The 22,583-nt window shown below is 34.9% G+C and overlaps 1 protein-coding gene across 1 annotated transcript; it reads left to right on the top strand.

Annotated features, from left to right (window-relative positions):
- The first annotated feature begins 1,293 nt into the window (after positions 1-1,293).
- Positions 1,294-5,342, top strand: LOC109807276 (wall-associated receptor kinase 3). Its single transcript, XM_083064137.1, has 3 exons — positions 1,294-2,575; positions 2,837-2,998; positions 3,377-5,342. The coding sequence occupies exons 1-3, from the start codon at positions 1,732-1,734 to the stop codon at positions 4,591-4,593; spliced, it is 2,223 nt and encodes a 740-aa protein (XP_082920263.1). The 5' UTR covers positions 1,294-1,731; the 3' UTR covers positions 4,594-5,342.
- The last annotated feature ends 17,241 nt before the right edge of the window (positions 5,343-22,583 follow it).

The raw sequence follows: 22,583 nt of genomic DNA on the forward strand, positions 1-22,583 counted from the left end.
TTAAAATTTATTAAAAAATTATAGAATTAGGAAAAAGAATCTATAATTATAATGCAAGCCCCACAAAAATTTATCATTTTCAATAAATGTTAACAAATAATATAATGTATGTTTTTTGAAGAAAAAAAAAAGTATATCAGAGACTTTGACATTTAAGAAGAAAAAAGAGAATGTTGACATTTAAGAAGAAATCTATATATTTTAGAGAAAAGTACATGACACTATGAGGTTTCGTGAAATTCTACGTACAAAAGACCTCTTACTTTTTCTACCCTTGTAATTGTTTGAAAACGTTAGACTAACACACATTAATTACTTGAAAAAACATTATATTCCATTGTAATTTCCTGCAAGTAAAGTTATATTCATTAGTGTAAAAGAAGTATTTTACGTCGGTTATTTTGGAGTTTTTACGTCGTAAATAAGTCCGACGTCAATGCCGGAGACGTAAATTTACGTCGGATCTACCATGTCCGACGTAAAATAGTTTCCATCATGCGTTGCCAAATCATCCTCCTTGTCATCGGCGGCATCTACCTCTCCTGCGTCGCCGACCGGAAGCCCCAGGCCAGCTTCAAGGTTGTCCTCCTAGCCCTCTACGCACACGAAATAACCTCACGTGCTACCCAATCGCTTTCCATCACCATCCCCGACCTCACAAACCCCAACATCTACCACGACGCCAAAACCCCCCAACAAAAACGCCACCCTCGAGGTGGCACTCATGTCCCTGACCCTCGAACCCCACGGCACCGTGAGGTCCCAAACCGCAACCTCTATGTCGTTGTGCCAATTCGCCAGAGGAGGTGATCCCGCTGCAGTGCGCCTCTAATGCCGCCACGCAGCCATGCCAGATGCAGTCGACAACGATAGAGTACTCGGCGGAGGAGGCATTAGGGACAACAGCGAGGTACTTGACAGTGCACTCGACGACGACGTGGTAGGCGTGGCAGAGGGAGGCGATGGAGGCGTCGTTGGAGAGGGGCTCAAGGAGTTTGAGGAGGAGGGTGTGCTTGAGGCAGAGATCAACGCCAAAGAGGGGGAGTGTGGTTAGAACATTTTGGACGGAGTCAAAATAAGTACCAAATTGATAACATATACTTACATATAAGTTTTTTACATCGGACACCACGAGGTCTAACATAAAATTTGAAATCTATGTCGGGTCTCGCTAAAATCCGACATAGATTTCAAATTTTACGTCGGATCTCGTGTTGTCCAACGTAAAAAATTTGATTATAATTTTAAAAATGCTACCGCATTTTTTTTACGTCAAATTTTTCTTTGTTCGACGAGAATACAGTGACATAAATTCCATATTTTGTACTAGTGACTATAAACGTTATGAAATAAAATAAAGAATGTGTACAATTTCACAAAATCTTATAAAAAGGTAGTTCAATTTACTAGATATTTTAACATCACAGTTTGAAAAATCTCAATTTTCGACCCTCAATGTATATTATCATTTTTTTATCCATCATGTTGTTGTTGTTATTATTATTATTATTATTTTGCATATTACATTCTTTCTTTGAATTTTCTCTATGCACTTTGGCTCAAGAAAAATTCTTCATGACACGTTAAATAATACTCATTCAACGCAGTACCCAAAATAAAAACCATATTCAAATTTTATAAACAAATGAAACCACGAAGCCACTAGGCAGCGAAGGCAACTACAAAACCGACCCTTCGAAATGCCCATTTTGTAATCTGTGATTGTAGAGAATGGAAAACATGCAACTATGGAAGGTGCTAACTTTTGCATTAGCCTTGGTAATGGTAGTAGTAGCTGCTGCACCTGATGAAACCCTCCCTGGCTGCACTTCCACTTGTGGAGATATCAAAGTTCCCTATCCATTCGGTATAGGCTACTCATCTACACATGATCAACAACCTTGTTTCTTGGAACCTAGCTTCAACCTCGTTTGCAACAACTCCAACTTAATATGGGGTAACGTCACAGTTTTAAACATAAGCGTGGAAGCGCACCACATGGACGTGATGTTTTGGGTGGCACGGTTTTGCAATGATTCGAATGACAACATCCCTTGGATGACAACAGCTTCGTTCAGCATCTCAAGGAGCCAAAACAAGTTCCTAACTGTTGGCTGCGACGGTTATGGCCTTCTCAATAGCTTTTACGACAACAACACATATTCAACAGGGTGCTTAACGAGATGTTATGGCAACGACATGGAGATTGATAACGGAACATGTTCGGGCATAGGGTGTTGCCAGGTTGATATTCCACCTCGCATGAGGGATATCAGTGTAGAAGCATTTCTCTTCTCCAATTCAACGAGGGACTGGGGAATGTGTAGTTATTCCTTTGTTGCCAAACACGACTCGTACAAATTTTCTACCACTGACTTGCAAAATTTCACATACGAGACTCTTCCTTTGGTTCTTGATTGGACCGTAGGAGACAAAAAGTGTAGCGGTTTTGAGAGTAATAGAGGAGAGTACGCGTGCAAGGAGAATAGCCATTGCAACGACACAGACACTGACTTTGGTTACCGATGCACATGTGATGATGGATATGAAGGAAACCCATATCTTGGCTGCACAGGTAATTTGACGAAAAATTATTAGACAGTACAATCATCAATCAATCACTATATATGATATGTATTTAAAATTTTAAGTTTTTCAACTTATAAGAAAAAAAATAATGACACTTGATGATATATAATATGGAGAGTATTCAGGGATGATGTCAGGATTAACTAATAATTTCTCTCAGCTTTTGTTATCATATACTACTGTTTTCGTTTTTGTAGTTTGGTTTATTAATTATAGTTCTTTATGTTTTACTATTTGGGATTTGCAGACATTGACGAATGTAAGACAGACAATCATACATGCATAAGTGAACAAAATTGTCACAACACCGAGGGATCCCACATATGTTTCTGTCCAGATGGGCAATCCGGAAATGGAACAAAGGGAATAGGGTGCCACAAAAAAGATGTAGTATCCAAGGTTCTCATAGGTAACCAACTAAGGCCTATTTGGATATGTTTCCTCATAAGAACTTTTATAGGAAGAAAATAAAAAGGAAAATTAAAATAAGTCACTTTATAAGATAAAATTAGTTTATGCACGAGTTAAATAAAATTTTGGAGAAGTTAATAAAAAAAAACTTTTACAAATTTACTTGTGCATAAGTTAGTTTTAATTTTTGTTATTTTTTATAAAAAAAAATTTCGGAGGAGTTTATCCAAACAAACATTAAGAACATTCAATTGCGTTTTTTTTTTTCCACTAAACCTCTTTTTTATGTCTAGATTTATCTATGTTCCAAGTGTTCATTGAGTATGATGCTAATGATAGTAGTTAAGAGAGGAATTCAAGAATTATGTTTGACATATTTTGAATGCAGGAGTAGCAGCAACAATTGTTATTCTAGTTGTGGGGACTAGTTCATTGTATTTGATATACCAGAGAAAGAAACTCGTCAAACTTAGAGAGAAATACTTTAAGCAGAATGGCGGTTCCATTTTGCTACAACAGCTCTCTACAAAAGAAAACTCCTCCCATATGACTCAAATTTTCTCAGAAGAAGAACTAAAGAAAGCCACCAACAACTTTGACGAGAGCTTAATCATTGGTAGTGGAGGTTTTGGTACAGTTTTCAAAGGGTTTCTGGCAAATAACAGAACTGTAGCCATCAAAAAGTCCAAAATAATTGATGAGAGCCAAAAGGAACAATTCATTAACGAAGTGGTTGTTTTATCCCAAATCAATCATAGGAATGTGGTGAAACTCTTAGGATGTTGTTTAGAGAGAGAGGTTCCTTTATTGGTTTATGAGTTTGTTGAAAGTGGTACCCTTTTTGATTTTCTACACACCAAAAGAAAGATAAATAATGAAACTTGGAAAACCCGACTAAGGATAGCCGCAGAGGCAGCTGGAGCTTTATCATATTTGCACTCTGCAGCCTCAATACCTATTATCCACAGAGATGTCAAAACAGCTAACATCCTCTTGGATAACACTTACACTGCCAAAGTGTCTGATTTTGGAGCTTCAAGGCTAGTTCCACTTGATCAAACTGAAGTAGCCACAATGGTGCAAGGTACTTTTGGTTACCTGGATCCAGAGTACTTGCTTACAAGCCAACTAACCGAGAAAAGTGATGTCTACAGCTTTGGGGTAGTGCTTGTAGAGCTACTAACTGGGGAAAAACCTCATTCCTTTGGCAGGCCAGAAGAAAAAAGAAGTCTTTCAAACCACTTTTTGTCTTGCTTGAAGGAGGATCACCTGTTTGATGTTCTTCAAGATGGCATTGTGAATGAAGAAAATCAGAAAGAGATCATAGAGGTTGCTATTCTTGCCGCAAAGTGCTTGAGACTCAATGGGGAGGAGAGGCCTAGCATGAAGGAAGTGGCAATGGAGTTGGAGGCAATAAGGCAAGTGGCGAAGCACCCATGGATCAGTGGAGACCAAAATCTGGAGGAGAACCAATTCTTGCTTCATGAGGCATCATCTAGCATTTTTGAACTTGGTGATAGCAGCAGCCATCAATATACTGGGTATGACACCATGAGGGATTGTGTAGTAATTGCCTTGGATAATGGACGATGATTGTGGCATGGCAGCAAACACTCCATTTCGATTTTTACCAAAGTTCTCATAATCTTTATGAAATTATCTTTTGTTGTTTTCATGTGTATGTATAGTATTTGTTAATATAATCGAAAGGTTATATGATTTTGTGTATGAATATATGTATTGTGTGTGTATTCTAGTATATTATCTAGAGAGTTTGGGAGAATGTAGCCCGAAATCTGAATAAACTTTCTAGAGCACAAAGCAAAATAATGCCTAGGGAGTCAAACTTCAATCATGATAGATCAACTGATCATGAGTCTAGGCTTCTTATACACAGCGTGGCCACCAATTCATTGCAAAAAGAACATGTTTCTTTGCTCAATTTCTGTCCAGTCACATTCATGTCTCATGTATTCAAACGTGTGAAACCATCTTCACATCCTATCATTTCTAAGAAAACAAAATCAATAATCATTCTCTTCCCATTTTGCTATGTTATTCTATATATGAATTTGGCAAGTCAGTATAAGATTGATGTCATAGAAACCCGAAATGAATTCTCGCAAACACCTTTTACTAAAAGAACATGATCAAGATAGAACACGTATAACAGGTTTCTTGTACTTGGTTCCCATATCCATGAAGCAGATTAAAGAAAACTTATATTTTTGTTAAGACAAGCAATGGGCAGCGGAAGCATAAAACATAAAAAACCATACAAACCATAAAACAGAGAAGAGGAAAGGTTAGGGAACAGAGCAATTTCGTATTTGCTGAACAACCATACTATTCTGTTTGTTTTTCATTCATATATAAGGCAAATACATGAAAAATGACAGTCATACATAGAGCCCATAAATGCTGTCAGTAAAACACATGTTCCCATCATCATTAAGTGTGTAGATTTGCCTAAAATCAGAAACCTAACAAGATATTATCTACTGCACTAAGTAAACATAATTACTGCAGAACTTTACCCACTAATACAAGCAACCATAATTAATTATAGCAGTAAAAACTAAATGAAAAGTTTTACTGCATTAACACTCCTCCTTAAAACTTTTCTTAAGGACTCCCAACTTGCTTCTTAGCTCATTAAACTTAGCACTTGGAAGGGCCTTAGTGAGTATGTCTGCCAATTGCTCCTCGGACCTGCAATACATCAACTGAACATCTCCATTCTTCTCAGCTTCCCTTATAGCATGAAATTTGACATTGATATGCTTGGTTCTTCCATGTTGAATTGGATTTTTAGCAATTGAAATGGCTGACTTGTTATCACACCATAGCACAGTAGGTTCCATTTGCACATGACTCAAATCTGTCAAGACTTTCCTGACCCATATAGCTTGATTTGAGGCTGCTGCTGCAGCTACATATTCAGCCTCGGCAGAGGATTGAGCAACCACATCTTGCTTCTTAGAGTTCCATGAAAATACTCCACTACCAAGTGAAAAAACATATCCTGTTGTGCTCTTAGAGTCATCAATAGATCCAGCCCAATCACTATCAACAAAACCTTCAACCTTTCCATCACTTTTGCTATACCAAATGCCAAAGTCAGCAGTACCTTTCAAGTATCTCAACACTCTTTTGCCTACACCAAAGTGTGTTAAACTTGGTGAATGCATGAACCTTGAAAGTAAACTACTACAGAACATCAAATCTGGTCTAGTTGCAGTCAAATAAAGAAGACTACCAACCAAACTTCTATATTGAGTCACATCTGCCTTTGCATCACCATCAGCCTTGGAGAGCTTTTCGTTGACAGCAAGTGGAGTTGAAACAGGATTACAATTCTCCAGTTTGAATTTTTTCAGCAAGTCATTTGCATACTTTTTCTGTGAAAGAAAAATTCCATCATTAAACTGATGCACTTCCATCCCCAAAAAATACCTCATCATTCCAAGATCTGTCATTTCAAAAAACTGCAACATGCTGTTTTTAAATTCTTCAATTTCATCAACATCATCACCTGTAATCAACAAATCATCAACATACAGAGAAACCACAATTTTCTTTCCATTGCCACAATCTTTCACATAAAGAGTAGGCTCATTTTGGCTCCTCCTGAAATCATTTTGCAGAAAATGAGAATCAATTCTGCTGTACCAAGCTCTTGGAGCTTGTTTCAGCCCATACAAGGCTTTATGAAGCCTATAAACTTTTTCTTCATGACCTGCAACAATAAAACCATCAGGTTGTTCAACATATATTTCTTCTTGCAATACTCCATTTAAAAAAGCAGATTTAACATCCAAGTGAAAGATTTTCCATCCATATTGAGCCGCTAATGCAACAATTAATCTAATTGTTTCATGCCTAGCAACCGGCGCAAATGTATCACCATAATCGACTCCAGCCATTTGAGAATACCCCTTCACAACAAGCCTTGCTTTGTGCTTGTGGATGGAACCATCCGGATTTAATTTTGTTCTATAAACCCATTTGACGCCAATCACATGTTTGTCCTTGGGCTTTGAAGTAAGTTCCCAAGTGCCATTTTTGTTAATCATGGCCAGCTCCTCCTTCATTGCATCTTTCCATTCTTCATGCATTGAAGCCTCTTCAAAACAAGAAGGCTCACTTACAACAAAATTGCATTTTTCATAAATTTCAGCCAAAGACTTGGATTTTAGCACAGGAGAATCAGATTCAGCAATCTGACTTTTATTCTCATTTGCAGCTTGCTCCTGGTCAAAATTGGTTGTCAACTGTTCTGTTTTTGTGCTCCTTTGAACTTCATTATTTTCCCAATTCCAGTATGCATTCTCATCAATTTGAATATCCCTGCTGATCACAATCTGTTTTGACCTCATATTGTACACCCGGTAACCTTTGGAGTTTGCAGCATAGCCTAAGAAAATCCCCATTTCAGCTTTGTCATCTAATTTGGATCTTTTTGCTGCTGCAACATGAGTATAACAAATAGATCCAAAAATCTTCAGGTGTTTGGCAGTGGGCTTCACTCCATTCCAAGCTTCAATTGGTGTTTTCTCTTGAACAGCTCTTGTTGGCAGCCTATTCAAAAGATACACGGCTGTATAAACAGCTTCAGCCCAAAAACATTTTGGCAATTTCTTTTCAGCAATTAAACATCTTGCCATCTCCATAACTGTTCTATTTTTTCTCTCAGAAACTCCATTTTGTTCAGGAGTATAACTTACTGTCAATTGATGAACAATGCCCATATCTTCACAAAATGCATTAAACTCATTAGATGTATACTCCTTCCCATTGTCGGATCTCAACATTTTAATTTTGCAGCCACTTTGAGACTCCACCATGGCTCTAAACTTTTTAAAGACATCAAAAGTTTGAGCTTTGCTTGATAAAAAATACACCCATGTCATTCTTGTCAAATCATCAATAAACAGAAGAAAATATTTGCTTTGGCTAAGAGAAGGAACACTCATTGGACCACACAAATCAGTGTGAATAAGCTCCAATTTTTCCTTTGCTCGTGTGACATTTGTTGATGAAAAAGACTTTCTATGCATTTTTCCCAATTGACAAGCATCACATAAATCATCAATAATACCCATCATAGGCATGTCTCTCACCATATCATGAGTTTGCAAAAATTTCAAAGCACCCATATTAAAGTGACCATATCTTTTGTGCCATAAAACAGAATCATCATGTTTGGAAACAAGAGCTGATTCATTCACTTGATTCAAACTGATTGGAAAGCTATTATCACACATTTCAACCTTAATAACTTCAGAATCATTTGAATCCAATATGATACAACCATTGTTTTTAAATGAAAGAGAATATCCTCTCTTCATTAGTTGAGCAACACTTAGCAAATTCTGATCCAAATCAGGAATAAATAAAACATCATGAATAAATTTAGGACCTTTGCTAGTGTGAACAGAAACTGTACCTCTTCCTTCAGCTTGTACATTATCTCCATTTCCAAGCTTAACTTTGGTTTGGACAGCCCTATCCAAAGTAGTAAAAAGACTTGAGTCCCTCGCCATGTGGTTTGTGCACCCACTATCAACATACCATACATCATTTGAACCTGAACTACTTGTTTGAGCAGCCATAAACAAGTGTTCTTCATCTTGGAGTTGCTGATCGGTGAAGTTAACTTGATGTGCATGTTGTGGTTGAGATTGGTTCTGCCTGGATCTGCAGTACCTTTCTCTATGTCCCCACTTCTTGCAAATGTTACATTGGATTTGAGGCTTCCCCTTATACCAACAATCTTTTGACAAGTGATTTGTTCTTTTGCATGTAGAACAAGGAGGAAAATGATTGTTTGCTGCAGATTCACTACTCCCATCCATCTTCGTTTTCCCCTTTTGGTCACCAACTGCTTTATAATTTTGCTTCTTTTGATTTTTCTGACCAGCTTGCTTTCCCTTGTGTCTTGCTTGAAATGCACCTTCAGTTACATCATCCATTCTCATGGAGAATCTTTGCTCATGAGCTTGCAATTTACTGACCATTTCGGAAATGGTTAGTTTCTTAAGATCACATGACTCTTCAATGGCAGTAACTTTGGCTTCAAATTTTACGGGTAGACTGATCAACATTTTTTCGACTACCTTGTGGTCATGGACCACCTCTCCATACAATCTCATTTGGTTCACCAAGTGAGACAGCTTTGAAGTGTACTCCTTGACTGATTCACTTTCCTTCATTTTCAGCATTTCAAACTCTCTTTTAAGAGTCAATAGTTTGATGGATCTCACCCGTTCATCACCGGCATACCTTTCGTTCAACTCGTCCCATATTTGTTTTGCTGTTTCCAAATGCATAATGCTTGTAAAAACATCATCTGTCAAAGCTGAATGTAAACATGAGACAGCTTTTTCCTTCTTCAAAGTCTCCTCCTCATGTTGCTTCATTTGAGCTATTGTAGGATTAGCCCTCAATGGTGGAACTTCCTTATCTTGATCTACATACTCCCATAAGCCAAAAGACTTCAAACATGATCTCATTTTGACAATCCATATGTGATAGTTTTCCCCAGAAAATTGAGGAACAGCAAATACACCATTATTCCCCGAAGCCATTTTATCACTCACTCACAAGTGTTTAATCTCTCCTCTCAATTTTTTTCAGACCCACAGCCTATAAGAACAATGCTCTCGATACCACTGTTAAGACAAGCAATGGGCAGCGGAAGCATAAAACATAAAAAACCATACAAACCATAAAACAGAGAAGAGGAAAGGTTAGGGAACAGAGCAATTTCGTATTTGCTGAACAACCATACTATTCTGTTTGTTTTTCATTCATATATAAGGCAAATACATGAAAAATGACAGTCATACATAGAGCCCATAAATGCTGTCAGTAAAACACATGTTCCCATCATCATTAAGTGTGTAGATTTGCCTAAAATCAGAAACCTAACAAGATATTATCTACTGCACTAAGTAAACATAATTACTGCAGAACTTTACCCACTAATACAAGCAACCATAATTAATTATAGCAGTAAAAACTAAATGAAAAGTTTTACTGCATTAACAATTTTCTACTCAGAAAGTAAATGAGATCCCAGGTCACCTAATTTACTAATTTACTTGCAGCAGATGTATGATAGGAACGAATAATAAAGATAAAATCTTATTTGTAATATCACCTCACGTAAAAAAGTAAATTCTATATAAATATTAACATGGCAAGCAAAATAGTAGTTATGGTATCAAGGCAATAGAGAGAAGAAACAAAGTATGGATTCATGTGAGATGAAATGGTGGGTTGTTCATTTTGTGCATATTCATTGCTCTACAAGAATTACATTACATCAATAATTTCTATCTACCAAGTAAATCGAGCGACACTATGTTATGGTAAGAATTAAGATTTACAGGAAATATTATTGAGGAAAATACAACTAACAGCTAATGATCAAGGATGTTACATGAAAGCAATATAGCATGTGCCATTGAAATGTTTCCCAATAGATTACAAGATGAATTGTTATTAATAAATTTATCCTGTCCAATGAAGAATTGTTACGCAAACATCTTTACAAGGGCACTGTCTTCGGACAAGGGCACTGTCTTCGGACAAAGACCAATGAATCTTCAAGAGTGTGATTCTGTTTTATAATAACAGATTTGCTAAACAATGATTCTTTCTTCAAATCAGCACTGTGCAATGAGAACGACAGCACTGAAATGTACAGTTAGAGAGAGATTGCTATACCAAGACTGTTGACCGGTTAATGTAAGGCCTGCCTTGAAACATGGAGGTCGACTTGGTGCTCACAGTATCGATTTTCGTTAGTGTTTAAATACACGCCTCACAAATGCAGATTAGTTCTTTTTTGTCAACTTTGGAATACTGTTAACCTTTCCATCCGATGTAGGAAGACTATCATTTTTTGTGGTCGAGGAAGAGGAAGGAGTCACAGAATTTGTGCCTTTGGAGGGAGAAGAGGAAGGAGAAGGTAGCTTCTTTGGCAACATCTGTTCCCAGTATTCCTTTGGTAACCTTGATCCTTCTGATAGAACAACAAAAGCAAGAAGAGTCAAAAGCAAGCACTGGTGTCTCAAAGAAACTTTCATGATGATGAGTGGTATAACTCTTCACTGAGCAAGTGCACAGAGCCCTCCCCTTTGGCTTTCAAAATAGCAGCTTTAGAGAGGTTATGGTAGCAGACATGTTCAGTAATGTAGGGAGCCTGCCAACTTGTTTGTTTGGGAAAGGGTGTGTAAATGGCAGACAATGAGGTTTTGATAATTCAAAGTTGTTAAGCATCCCACGTTGTTGATCTCATTGTCTAATACAATAATAGAATCCGAGTGCGCATGTGTGTGGAATATGAATAGTAAAATATTCACTCTTACCCTTTACGAGTTGTATACTAATATTTAATTCTTTATGCTTCTGCTAGCATATCTTTGTTGTTGTTAGACTTGTTCTAAGTGTATAATTAGCAGTATCACTTACTCACTGTGGGGCTGTAGCAACTGGCAATTATGGCATGTGTGGAAGAGTTTCTCACTTATTTTGCATTGATTTGGAATCCAAGTTAGTTCGAAATTTGTGCAACCCTTGACAGATAATCATATCTTCCTATAGTGGATATAAAAAATTGTTTTACACCTAAATTTTGTGTTTATTGAAAATTTGTTATATTAACACAAGAATTAAAGAAGCTACAGAAAAGCAGAACTGATCTTCACGACCTTCAAAATTTCTTAAGACGTGAAATAATTATAGGTACACTAACAAATAATGATGCACTGATGCTGGCTAATACACAATTTTGTCATTAATTAAATTTTCATCATCGAAGACTTTTGGTTATAGGTTAACTAGGCCAAGGGCTGTCTCTAGTAGTATTATTCTTCACAAATTTTAATCATGCAAACATGAGGAGAATGCTCTTCCTTAGGTAGTTTCATATAGCTATAAAGCTAAAAAGTCTCAAGCTCACTAAGCAAAAAGTTGGTTCATTTGATTGAGTCCACCCAAAGAAAAGCATCTTTATATTTTGTATGCCGTTTAACCAACAAAGGAGGGTATTAACTATATGAAAGTACTGGATGCAGGCACCATGGTGTCAATGAAAAGTAGACATTCTTTAACATGACAGTGCTATACCCATTGATCAGTTGAAAGGTGCATAGCATATACACAAGGGATATATACATTATACTGAAACAATTTAACCCACTAAAACGCAAGTGCTATATATGTTAAAGTGGTTCATGTTAAGTGGCCACAGGCTAGATCGTTTAATTATGCTGGTTTTATCTTTGATTCCATTTTTTTTTCATGAATATATAGTTCACATACTATATCAAAAGTTGATAATTAAGTACTAATTTGTATTCGCTATATATATCTTTAAATGATCAAACATTCTTTGCAACACACTTGGAGAATTTTTAGGACATATAATGAGTTACGGAATCATATAACATAAAAACCATAAAATAGAAAAGAGAAAAGGTGAGGGAACAGAATAATTTTGTATGTGTTACATGATCATATTGTTGTACATATTGTTCATTCATAGGTAAATACATAAGAAATGACAACTATACATCATGCCCATAAATATTGCCAGCAAAACACATGTATCCACTATCATCAGGTATGTAGATTTGCTCAAAATTAGATATTTAGCATCACATTATCCATTGAAGTAAGCAAACATAAACATAGCAAAACTTTATCCACTAATACAAGTAACCATAATTAATTATAATAGTAAAAACAAAGGAAAAGTTCTATTGTTTAACACTCCTCCTTAAAGTTTTTCATAAAGACTCCCAACTTGCTTCTTAGCTCATTAAATTTAGCACTTGGAACTTGGAAGTGCCTTAGTAAGTATGTCTACTAATTTCTCCTTAGACCTACAATACATCAACTAAACATCTTTATTCTTCTCAACTTCCCTTATAGCATGAATTTTGACATTGATATGCTTGGTTTTTCCATGTTGAATTAGATTTTTAGCAGTTGAGTGACTGACTTGTTATCACACCATAGAACAAAAAGTTCAATTTGTACATGACTCAAATCTATCAAGACTTTCCTAACCCATATAGTTTGATTTGAGGCTACTGTTAAACTACATATTCAACCTCGGTAGAGGATTGAGCAACCACATCTTCCTTATTTGAGTTCCATGAAAATACCCTATTATTAAGTGAAAAAAATATCACATTGTGCTCTTAGAGTCATCAATAGATCTAGCCCAATCACTATCAACATTCCATCACTTTTGTTATACCAAATGCCAAAATCAGTTGTACCTTTCAACTATATCAATACTCTTTTACCTACACCAAAGTGTATTAAACTTGGAAAAGCATGAATCTTGAAATTAAACTACTACAAAACATCAAATCTGGTTTGTTTGCAGTCAATTAAAAAGGCCTACCAACCAAACCTCTATATTGAGACGTCCTCTTTTGCATCCCCATCAGCCTTGGAAAGCTTTTCATTAACAATAAGTGGACTTGAAACATGATTACAATTCTCCAATTTTGAATTTTTTTAGCAAGTTATTAGCATACTTTCTTTGTGAGAGAAAAATTCCATCATCAATTTGAAGCACTTCCATCCCGAAAAAATATCTCATCACTCCAAGATCTGTCCTTTCAAAAACTTGCAACATGCTCTTTTTAAATTCTTAAATATCAATATCATCAATTGTAATCAACAAATCATCAACATAAAGTGAAACCACAACTTTCTTTCCATTGCCATAATCTTTCACATAAAGAGTAGGCTCATTTTGAATCTTCCTGAAATTATTCTATAAAAAAAGAATCAGTTTTATGGTACCAAGCTCTTGGAGCTTGTTTTAGCTCATACAAGGCTTTATGGAGCCTATAAACATTTTCTTCATGAGTTGGAAGAATAAAACAATAGGTTGTTCAACACAAATTCCTTCCTTAAATACTCCATTTAAAAAGGCAGATTTAACATCCAAATGAACAATTTCTCATCCATATTAAGCTGCTAAAACAACAGTTAATCTAGTTGTTTCATGCTTAGCAACTAGTGCAAATGTATCACCATAATCAACTCCATCTGTTTAAATATATCCTTTCACAATAAGCCTTACTTTGTGCTTGTTGATGGAACCATCAGGATTTAATTTTGTTTTGTAAACTCATTTGACACCAATCACATATTTGTCCTTCGGCTTTGAAGTATGTTCGCAAGTACCATTTTTGTGACACCCTTCTACCCCCAAATATGATACCAATTAAATTCATAAAATCTCAAATACAACCTCATATAAATTTATAAATAGAATGATCCAGTTCATCTAAAAAATGAGTAAATAGGGTAATAGTAAACAATTTATAAATTCAAAAATACTGAAATAACAAGAAAGTAATATAATTCCTAAACTATTCTAAATCCCTAGTGTCATATTGGTATCAAAGTCCACACACACCTAGATCTCTCCTTGCTCCTCCCAAGATTGAGGATTTTTATATGCAAAACATACAAGAGACACACAAAAAATAGACAAGGAGTGAGAACAATCTCATTCTATCGGGAATGAGCCATAACCCTCGACATCCCATCCCTTCACAATAAACAACATATTAATAAAAATTAATACTTCAAAATATAATTCAACAATTCATACTTTAATTCCACTTATAAACATCAACCATCCATTCGAAAACACATATACAAAAATGCAATGGGATGTGCTCTTACATCTAAATGCATGGGGTGCCCGACCATCATCATCATCAATAATATATAGTTAGTACCTATGTCCCGAGTTAACCTTAGGCTACTAACATAGAAGTGTTCCCACCAGAATCACAAAATCATGCAAATATGATGCATGTCATCGCCATGCAAATGCTTTCACATCAATACATCATGAACATCTAATGATTCGTTGTTTCACCAACATCTATATTCATCCATGTCAAATGTCACCCACACTACTACAAAAACACTATTTAACATCGCCATATTTACATCGGTTCTAATAGAACCGATGTAAATTATAAACGCGGTGGCAAACTTGTAAATAAATAAAAAAATATAAACATATTTACATCGGTTTTTCTCATAACCGATGTAAAAATGAAACCTGAGAGTTATTCTACGTCGGTTTTTCTCATGACCGATGTAAAAATGAAATCTAGGAGTTATTCTACGTCGGTTTTGCATATGACCGATGTAGATATGAGACCTAATTTTTTTGTTTCACTCATCAGCAACCCCCTCCCCCTCTCTTCAAATCCCCAAACCCTCTTCCTCTTCGATTCCATCGCCCCTCCCCCTCCTCCTCCTCCGACCCCCGCTTCCCCAACTCCCTCCTCTCCCTCCAAACCAAACCAAACCAAATCACACCACACCACACCGCACCACACCACCATGCTTTTTATTCTTTTTTCTCTCTTTGCAGAAGAAAACCCTAACGGACATTTTTCGATTCCGATATGGCAGCAGCGTTCGAGGAAAATGGCGCCGCCGGGGAGGACGACGCGACTGTCAACGTGCACGCTACGCGTGGAACCCCCATCCGCTACCTCCCGCTCGACCACCTCTACTCCGCCACCTCGTCGTGCCGCGTCGCTGCCAGCAGCTCCTCCAACGTCATGTCGAAGAAGGTGAAAGCGCGCAAGCTCACGCTCGCGCAGTGATCACCACAGGAAAACGACGTCGTCACCGCCGACGTCGTCCTCGCTCCCGCCTAAGCCCCCACTCCTATTCGTCTACTCACACCGCCGCAAGAGGCATGCCGATAGCGACGCCGACAGGAGGCTGCTGAAGAAGAGGAAAATTGGGAGCACCGAGGCTCGGCGTGGATTTGAATGCTGCGATTGGGGACGCGGATGGGCCTCGATTGAGGGAATGCCGGAGCCAATTTGTGAATTCCGGTGTTGCTGGGAATGTTAAGCGTGGTTCCTTGGAGAATTTGCCCAAACTGTTGCCTGAATCTCGCACTGTCAAGAAATGGGTTGGGTAATTCTCTTTCTCTTTTGATCACTCTGTGTCTGGTGCATTGAAAAAAAAAAAAAAGAGGTTCCTCGTGGGTCTTCTTTAGCATTTTTTGGGCTGTGAGGAAGTGTTGCTTATTGACGCTTGTGGTCTCAAGGAATAGTGTGGGGGGTTTTCTTTTTAGCTAGCTTTTGACCGAGCATTTGGTGGCATGTTTGTTACTGCTGGACATGGATCCAGGATGCAACTAATAGTTGTTTTTTATGTTGTTTTTTATGTGAATTTCTCATACATGTATTGATCACCGGTGCTGAAGCAAACACATATTGAATGGATTTAGGAGGATTATGAGGTTGTGCGTATGAATGGGGTTTTGTGTTGCCTTTCTTTGTATGGAATCATGGTCATGGCTTTTTTGTAATGTGTAGCGTCTGAATTGTGCGTGGAATGTGGGAGACTTTGTGGTGGGTGTGTAAAGGTCATTGCTTGTGTAGTGCCAAAAAATTTTATTTTGCGTTGTATATGTCCTCATTGAATTATATTTACAGAAACTAAAAACATATTTTACTCATTTAGATATATGTATATATCTGAATTTGAATATGTCTGCTTAAGAATGAAGGGGCAGTAACAGCAGCTATTTGGTGAGTTCAAAATATTTTAATGCTGGCATGTCATTCAATCATAGAAAATGTTTGACTGTTAGAACCACTACCAAAATATGCTAAACACAACTGAAATATAGTGTAACCACACTGAATATGGATCATGTATGTATATTCAATTCTGAACTCGTAGTTTAGAACAAGTTTCATTCTGATAGTTTTGAAAAGAGGAATAGTTGATGATGGATCATGAACTAGTAGTTTAGAATACGTGTCATTCTGATAGTTTTTCAAAAGAGGCATAGTTGAAAATGGGTCATGTATGTAAATTCCATTCTCAACTGGTAGTTTAGAATAAGTGTCATTTTGATAGTTTTAAAAAGAGGCATAGTTGAAACCAATGAAGTCTAGCACAATTGATTGATAGCATAATTGAAGGTGAAACTTAACAAATTTATATGTGATCCTTGCATCTTGTTTTGAGTTTTGACAATTAAAGGTTTTCATTTCTAGCATTTGTTGTTACTGTGGGTTGCTACCTTTAATTGTAATTTTATTGCTTTTCTAATATTGATTCATTTTGGTTGTGATTATATAGGGATACACTGGTGATCAGGAGAATTTGGAGAATTTGATCCGCTCCAATTACAGGTCACTTGGAACATGCTCGGGTGCACCCTAAGTTTCTACATTATAATGCAACATCCCATAAATGGGCTTTTGGAGGTTGGGTTCTCTGGCTCTCTTGTATTTGCTTTTGAAATCCTTTTGAATCAGATTGTGTGCATAGATTTGTTTTTTTTAGTTAGTTATTTGAATGGTTATTTTTTCTCTTATTGGTTTTATTTGTCACACAGATTCTCAGTAAATGTAATAAAACAAATTACTTCATTAAAAGTTGTTCCAAACGTGAAATTTGATTGGTAAAATCTGTTTAACTTGTATAAGTACACTCCAAATACAATGCAGAGGTGCAGGTGTGCTTTCTATTTTTCTTCCTATGCTTTATTATTGTAAATTTGAGGAATGCAATTGTTGTATTGAAATAATATTTTTTATTTATTTCATTGGTACCATTTGTTTATCTTGTCGTGGGTATTTGCAAATATTTATGCTACTGCATGTTGTTTGGGAATGGCCAGATTTGTGGTTACATTTTAGTTGGGAATGATAATTATTTTGTCTAGAGCAAAATATATATTCATCACAGGTAATCAAAAATAATCTAAAAATAAGCATAATTTTTTTTTTATTTTTAAATACAATTTACATCGGTTCTCTAGACAACCGATGTAGATTTAAGCATAAATCTACATCGGTTCTTCAGACAACCGATGTAGATTTATGCTTAAATCTACATCAGTTTTTCAGAACCGATGTAAAAATGCATACATTTTCTACGTCGCTCTATTCTACATCGGTTCTAAAACCGATGTAAATGCCTTTAGAGAACCGATGTAAAATATGCATCTTGTAGTAGTGCCATCAAGATAAAAATCAACATTCATCAGACACACACACACACACACACACATATATATATATATATATGTGTGTGTGTGTGTGTGTGTGTATATGTGTGTGTGTGTATATATACATATATATATATATATATATATATATATATATATATTACATTCCTCATCATATAATCAATCATAAACATTATAATAACATCATTTTAAACACCAAGGAGGGCCTCCTGATAATCCACAATAGGCTTGGAAAGTCACACCCGACTTTAAGTCACAATAGAGAGCACCACAATCTTCTTGCGCCCAACGTCACACCTCACGCCCGGTGTTAAGCCACAACAGAGAGCACCACAATCTCTTCCTACCCAACATCACACCTCACGCCCGACGTTAAGCCACAATAGAGGGAACCACAGTCTTCCCGCGCCCGACACGCTTGACGTTAAGCCATAATTGAGAGAACCACAATCTTCTCATGCCCAACGTGCACATTTCCATGTCTAGTGCCAATATGTCTAGGTAGTGCCTTCATACACATGAAGACACACTTGACGTCAAGCACTCGAGCCTAGCACTACGTGTGTTCTAGCACCCAAACACATCAAATACAAAACGAAATCTTGAAGCAAACATCACCTAAATCAATCATACAATTTATAAGCACTCAGAATTCGTTTTACATCCATAAAATTCTCCATTTTTAGCATCTATATAGTTGTTACCCTTTTAATCTATCAAATTCTTCTCTTTTAGGGTTCCAACCCCTTTCTACAGAGCACTCAATTAATTATTCTAAAACATATGATCTTCAAATAAAATACATATTATGAATTTACTTGACAAACTGCATCAAACGCACACAACCTTTCATCAAACAAAAAACTTATGAGATTGGGGCTAATCTCTCTATCCTTCATGAATACACCCAAATCCTATAAATGAGTGTTCTCACTCCTCCTTACCTGGAGTGATGCAGTGTACGAGCCTAACCTTCTTTCTCTTCTCCGGTGATCCCTTCTCCTTACTCTCCAAATGTGTTATCTTCAGAGCACCCAAGCGTCAGAGAATGTGAAATAAAAAAATGAATAATAATATCTCCCTTTTTCCCTTCTCTTCTAATATATCTCTTATTCTCTAAACCCCTCTTATCTTAATTATTTCTAATACTTCCCTGATTGATTGAATCTATTAAAATGTATAAAATAAAAATCATTATCCATAAAATAAAATAAAATCATTATCATCTCCTTAATTAATTAGTTATTATTATTATTAGAAAAATTTCATGGTGTTACAATTTTTTTTAAGCATCGCCATACTTTTTTTTCATGTTATTCATTCATATATAAGGCAAATACATGAAAAATAAAACACTACTAGAATTTCTCTTATTACATGAGACTTTTCCTGCGAATTTTTATGAAAAATTCGCAAGAAACGTTGTTCCTACAAATTTTTCTGCGAAATTTTATTTGTAGGTAATACCTTTGTGGATAATATATTTTTGCGAATTTTAAAATTCGCAGGAAATTTTCATGTGAAATTTCTTGCAAAAAAAATTCGCAGGAAATTCTGCAAGAATATTTTTTACAAAAAAAATTAAAAAAAATTATTATAAATTATATCAATAATTCTTCAACTTTCAAATGCTCACAATGAATTCATTCGAAGCATTTGTTTCCATGCTTCCAACATATAATACATAATCTTTTAAATTCTAGGATTGTAGATTATAAGCCTAATACTCAACCATACAAATCAACTTGTATGGTAAGTGTTGCCCCAACTTATATACTCTTTAATTGTTTTATTTTCAATCGATGTGAGACTTGAAGTTTTTTTATTATATTAAACTTATAAATTTAAATATTTTTTTTATTTTTCCTGCGGATTAAAATTTGCAGGAAAATCCGCAAGAAAAGTTACTTGCAAATTTTTTCTACCATTTAGTAAACATTACTTGCGAATTTATTTTTGCAAGAAAATCTGCAAGAAACAAAATAAAATTCTTACAATATTTTTTACAAATTTTTACCATAGAATTTTTTTTTATGATCATTAAAATTGTAGCAAATTTTGTAAAAAATATCTGTAAATTATTTTTCACAAATAAATTCGCAAAAAATTTCTGCGAATATATTTTTGTAGAAAAATTCGCAAAAAATTTCTGTGAATATTTTTTTACAGAAAAATTCACAGGAAAATGACACTTTTCTAGTAGTGACAATCATACATCATAATCATAAATGTTCTAGCAACACATATATAATCACCATTATATAAATTTGTCAAAAATCAAATATTTAACAAGACATTACTCACTAAAATAAGCAAATATAAATACGATAAAACTTTATCTAGTAATATAAACAATTATAATTCATTACAACAGTAAAAATATAAAGGAAAAGTTTTATTGTTTAACAAAAATGAAAACTTGACCTTAGCCTGAAATGACATGTTAATTTTGTGGGAAATTACAAGTAGGATGGTTTGAATATTAGTCCAACACTATTCTTTTCATTTTTAAATCATGCAATGTTGCTAACCGAATGTAACAAATTTGTGTCTCTAAATTTTATTATATGGAAAACTATCATTGGAAGATTGTCGGGTTAAAGCTAGTATAATAATTCCTTCCGCAGTTGGAAGGTGCAGAATGCAATTCCATCTACCAAGAGGTAGGGTCACACTCTTTCTCAAACTGCTTTTTTGTCTGCTGCACATCCGCCATCACTTTATTAATTTTTCTACTTACAGCTTTTTTAAAGCCTTAGCAATTGGATTTACTCATCACTATAATTAGACATTTTAAATTGAGTCTTCTTACATACTGTGTTACTGAACGAGATCAATAACAATGTCCTTAGTTCAAGGCAAGAAGAACATCCAAGAAAATAGAGAAAAAATGATATAGATTGACTTAATAATTTTCTACTTGAGTTACATTGTTAAGAGTTGACATTTATAAGCAAAGTTTTAAATTGCAGTGGTGGTTCCTTTCAAAACTTGAATGTTACGAAAAATTGAAGATAAATGTAGTTGTGAAAACTTCTTAAACATTATTGTAGTTGAAGTTACCGTAGTGGATTTCAGTTTAAAATGAGTAAATAATCTATGTATATATTAAGCTATATCGGTCTAAACGGAGTTTAATTATTCTGTCGTCTAATTAGAAATTATATGTAACATATAAGTTTATTCGCTTTTTAGATAACTAAAAAATATATCAACGGTGATTTTTTAATTGGTTGAGTAGAATTTTTACACTGAAACTAAAATTTTTTATTTTTTTATTTTTATTTTTTTTATTTTTTATGTTTGAACCTTTGCCGCAGATTTTAGCTATCCCACGACAACAACATAACAACCTCACAAGGAAGTTACACTCTACCTTCCTATAATATTTCCATATCCCTTGACACACACCTTATGCTAAAGATGTATAAGCATTGTTCAGAACATTATTACAGTAGAATGCCCCACAGAGAAAAACAAAAAAGAAAATCCACCACATCATCAGAAAGAAGGGTGCAAATCTGATAAATAATCTGACACCAAAGGTGTGCTAAATTCAGTCACCGAAACATAAGCAGCATTTACAACATGAATTCCTAAAGTCCTTATTCTATCTAGTTTTGGTTTAGAGTCAATATTACTTTTCTTCATGATTTGATACCTGAAATATTTTTATATTTTTTTAGAATTTTAAATAAAAAAAATCTTGATTTTTCATATTTAGTAACTATTATAAAAGAAAAAGAAATTTTTAAGAATTAATTTTTTGATAATCATTTTTGTCATTTTGAAAAGATGAGAATTTAACTTTCTCGACTTAAGAAAAAGTTATATATATATAATTATATTATCTCTTTTTAAAATAAAACAATATCTTTCTCTCTTTTTATTTTTCTTTTTGAGTATCTTTCTCGTTGTGTCTCACTCTCACTCCTCCTCTCTTTTCCTCTCTCCTTCTCTCTTCCTCTCCTTCTATTTCTCTTTCTTGCACTCTCTCACTCTTACTCTCACTCCCCTCTTTCTTCCCCTTCCATGTCTCTATTTCTCTATCTTTTATATCTTATTATCTTTTAACCTTGTCAATTTTAATAATATTATTAAAATTTATTATATTTTTACATTTTAATAATATTTGTTAATTTTTTTATATTTTTTATTTGAATGAAATGAAATAATATATTTTTATTTTTCTTAATTATAATGTAGAATTGTTATTTTTTTTAATTCTTTTTGTTGAATCCTATGTTTAAATAATTTTAATAAGTTTTTAACTTTTTAAAATAGGTTTTTTTTATAAAGATAAGAAAGATTACAAAGATGGTCGCAATGAGGATTGAACTTAGTTAGGTTCCCATACTTTTAACTACCCCATGCTTCAACTTTTTAAAATAGTTTAATGCCATATTTTTAATAATATTTGAGTAAATAAATATATCTAAGGAGTTTATTTTAATAAAAGATATTTTTATAAAAAAAATATTTATACATTCAGGAATATACTATTATAACTAAACGT

This window comes from Cajanus cajan, chromosome 9 (assembly GCF_000230855.2).
Source record: "Cajanus cajan strain Asha chromosome 9, NIPB_CcT2T_4, whole genome shotgun sequence".
Lineage (NCBI taxonomy): Eukaryota > Viridiplantae > Streptophyta > Magnoliopsida > Fabales > Fabaceae > Cajanus > Cajanus cajan.